Source organism: Sinocyclocheilus grahami, unplaced genomic scaffold, assembly GCF_001515645.1.
Source record: "Sinocyclocheilus grahami isolate Dianchi unplaced genomic scaffold, SAMN03320097.WGS_v1.1 scaffold476.1, whole genome shotgun sequence".
NCBI lineage: Eukaryota > Metazoa > Chordata > Actinopteri > Cypriniformes > Cyprinidae > Sinocyclocheilus > Sinocyclocheilus grahami.
In genome coordinates this window covers 1,056,811-1,058,799 of record NW_015505655.1, presented here as the reverse complement: position 1 = coordinate 1,058,799, position 1,989 = coordinate 1,056,811, and the positions used below count along the sequence as shown (strand labels likewise).

Sequence of the window (1,989 nt, the reverse complement as noted above, 5' to 3'; positions counted from 1 at the left end):
TATATATATATATATATATATATATATATATATACTGTATATCTCCATATACACACACACACATAATATATACAAATATTTTTCTATTCTATTCTATTATATAATATATATAGTATTTTGAGTGTTTAGATGTACCTTCCACAGATCTTCTCGCAGATATGAAACACTTCTATGTTGTCCGGCTCTCCACGCATGAAAATACGCAAGACGAACAAGCCAGGGATTGAGCTCATAACCAACTGCTGGAGAAAACCCCTGACAGCACGCTTCTAACACCTGCACACGATTAAAACAAACACATGAGCACGTTCACTACTGTTCAAAAGTTTGAGGTCGATTTAAAAAAAATAAATTAATGCTTTTATTCAGCAAGGATGCATTAAATTGATCAAAAGTCATGGCAAAGACAATCATATTGTTACCAAAGATTTGCATTTCAAATAAATACTGTTCTTTTCCACAAAAATATGAAGCAGCACAACTGTTTTCAACTTTGATAATAATAATACATGTTTCTTGAGCGGCAAATCAGCATATTAGAATGATTTCTGAAGGATCATGTGACACTGAAGACTGGAGTAATAATGATGCTGAAAATTCAGCTTTGCAGCACAGAAATAAATTATATTGTAAAATATATTAAAATACAAAATAATCATTTTAAATTGCAATAATATTCCACAATATTATGGTTTTTACTGTATTTTTGATTAAACAAAATGCAGCCTTGGTGAGCATAATAGTTTCCTACAAAGCATTAAAAAATGAAAAAGTAAGAGGATCACTCACAATCCTGCCGTCACCTGAGCCCAGGTCAGCGATGCCTCCAGATCGGCCCTTCAGGAGAGTCATGACGTTACTCACTTGAGTTCTGCTCGCTGGCATATAAGGCACCTGGAACACAGCAGCAGTCATAGGCTGATAAATCACTCCTCAAGAGCAGCATTAAGACAGACACACTCCTCAAATCTCACCTGTAATCTGAGTGGCACTCGGCGAAACCCCGGCATGAGGATTCCTGCCCAGACGGCATAGACCGCCAAACCCGTGCCCGCCGTCAGCTGCAGGACCTGCCAGCCACCCAGTCGCCTCTCTTTGAACTGCGAAAGGACTTCCTCTTGTATGTCGTCTTCCATGGCTATAGAAATAAAAACTGTATGACCACCATATCATATTTTATGTTTACACAGCCCTGAAACTTCTGATTTGCAAAAAGGCCTAAAATTACCTAATTTAATGCGTTAAAGAATATTAATAAATCTTTACACCACACACAGTGTTTTCACAGAATAAGAATGAAGATTTGAAGAATGACAAAAAGTAGTCGTCAAAATGTATCATAACTTACAACCTGCAAATTAGTGGGAAAAGTGGAAATCGGGATTAGGCATAAAATAATGTCTTCAGAATCATTCATACATGTGGAAATCGGCTGATAATTGAACAAAAAGTTGTAATCTGGCTCAAATGATGACCGGAATCATGTCTTCATGCCACATGTTTTCTGCTGATTAAGGGATTTATCATTTATTATCGTCTTCTTCACCGTTAAAACCGTCGCTTCTGGCCAAAATACAAGCCCATAGCTTCCTCCAGTGAAAAAGTTCATCCCCTGTTGTGTTTTCAAATCAAAATAAACGGTGGTGAACGGTGCTTGATATGTGCGTTTCTCTCCTGATTCAGACGAGATGACTTTTTCACTGGAGAAAGCAATGTTATGGATAGAGGGCTTGTATTTTAGCCAGAAGTAATGGTTTGAAGATACAATTATGTATTTGTTTCTAAACGCACAGCTTTTCTCGTCACAAGATGTTAGCTGATGGACTGGAGTGGTGTGGATTACTTGTGATGTTTTTATCAGCTGTTTGGACTCTCATTCTGACGGCACCCATTCACTGCAGAGCATCCATTGGTGAACAAGTGATGTAACGCTACATTTCTCCAAATCTGTTCAGACAAAGAAAAAATGTATCGGATGTCCTGAGGGTG

The 1,989-nt window shown here is 37.7% G+C and overlaps 1 protein-coding gene across 1 annotated transcript in view; it reads right to left on the bottom strand.

Moving 5' to 3' along the window:
* antkmt (adenine nucleotide translocase lysine methyltransferase) overlaps window positions 1–1,529 on the bottom strand; it is a 3,024-nt gene extending 1,495 nt beyond the window's left edge. The window contains exons 1-3 of the mRNA XM_016235968.1: window positions 975–1,529; window positions 790–894; window positions 136–276 (exon numbers count right to left, since the gene is read on the bottom strand). Coding sequence (XP_016091454.1) covers window positions 136–276; window positions 790–894; window positions 975–1,136 — 408 coding nt within the window. The 5' untranslated portion in view covers window positions 1,137–1,529. The remainder of the gene's footprint in view (window positions 1–135; window positions 277–789; window positions 895–974) is intronic.
* Window positions 1,530–1,989: the final 460 nt, after the last annotated feature.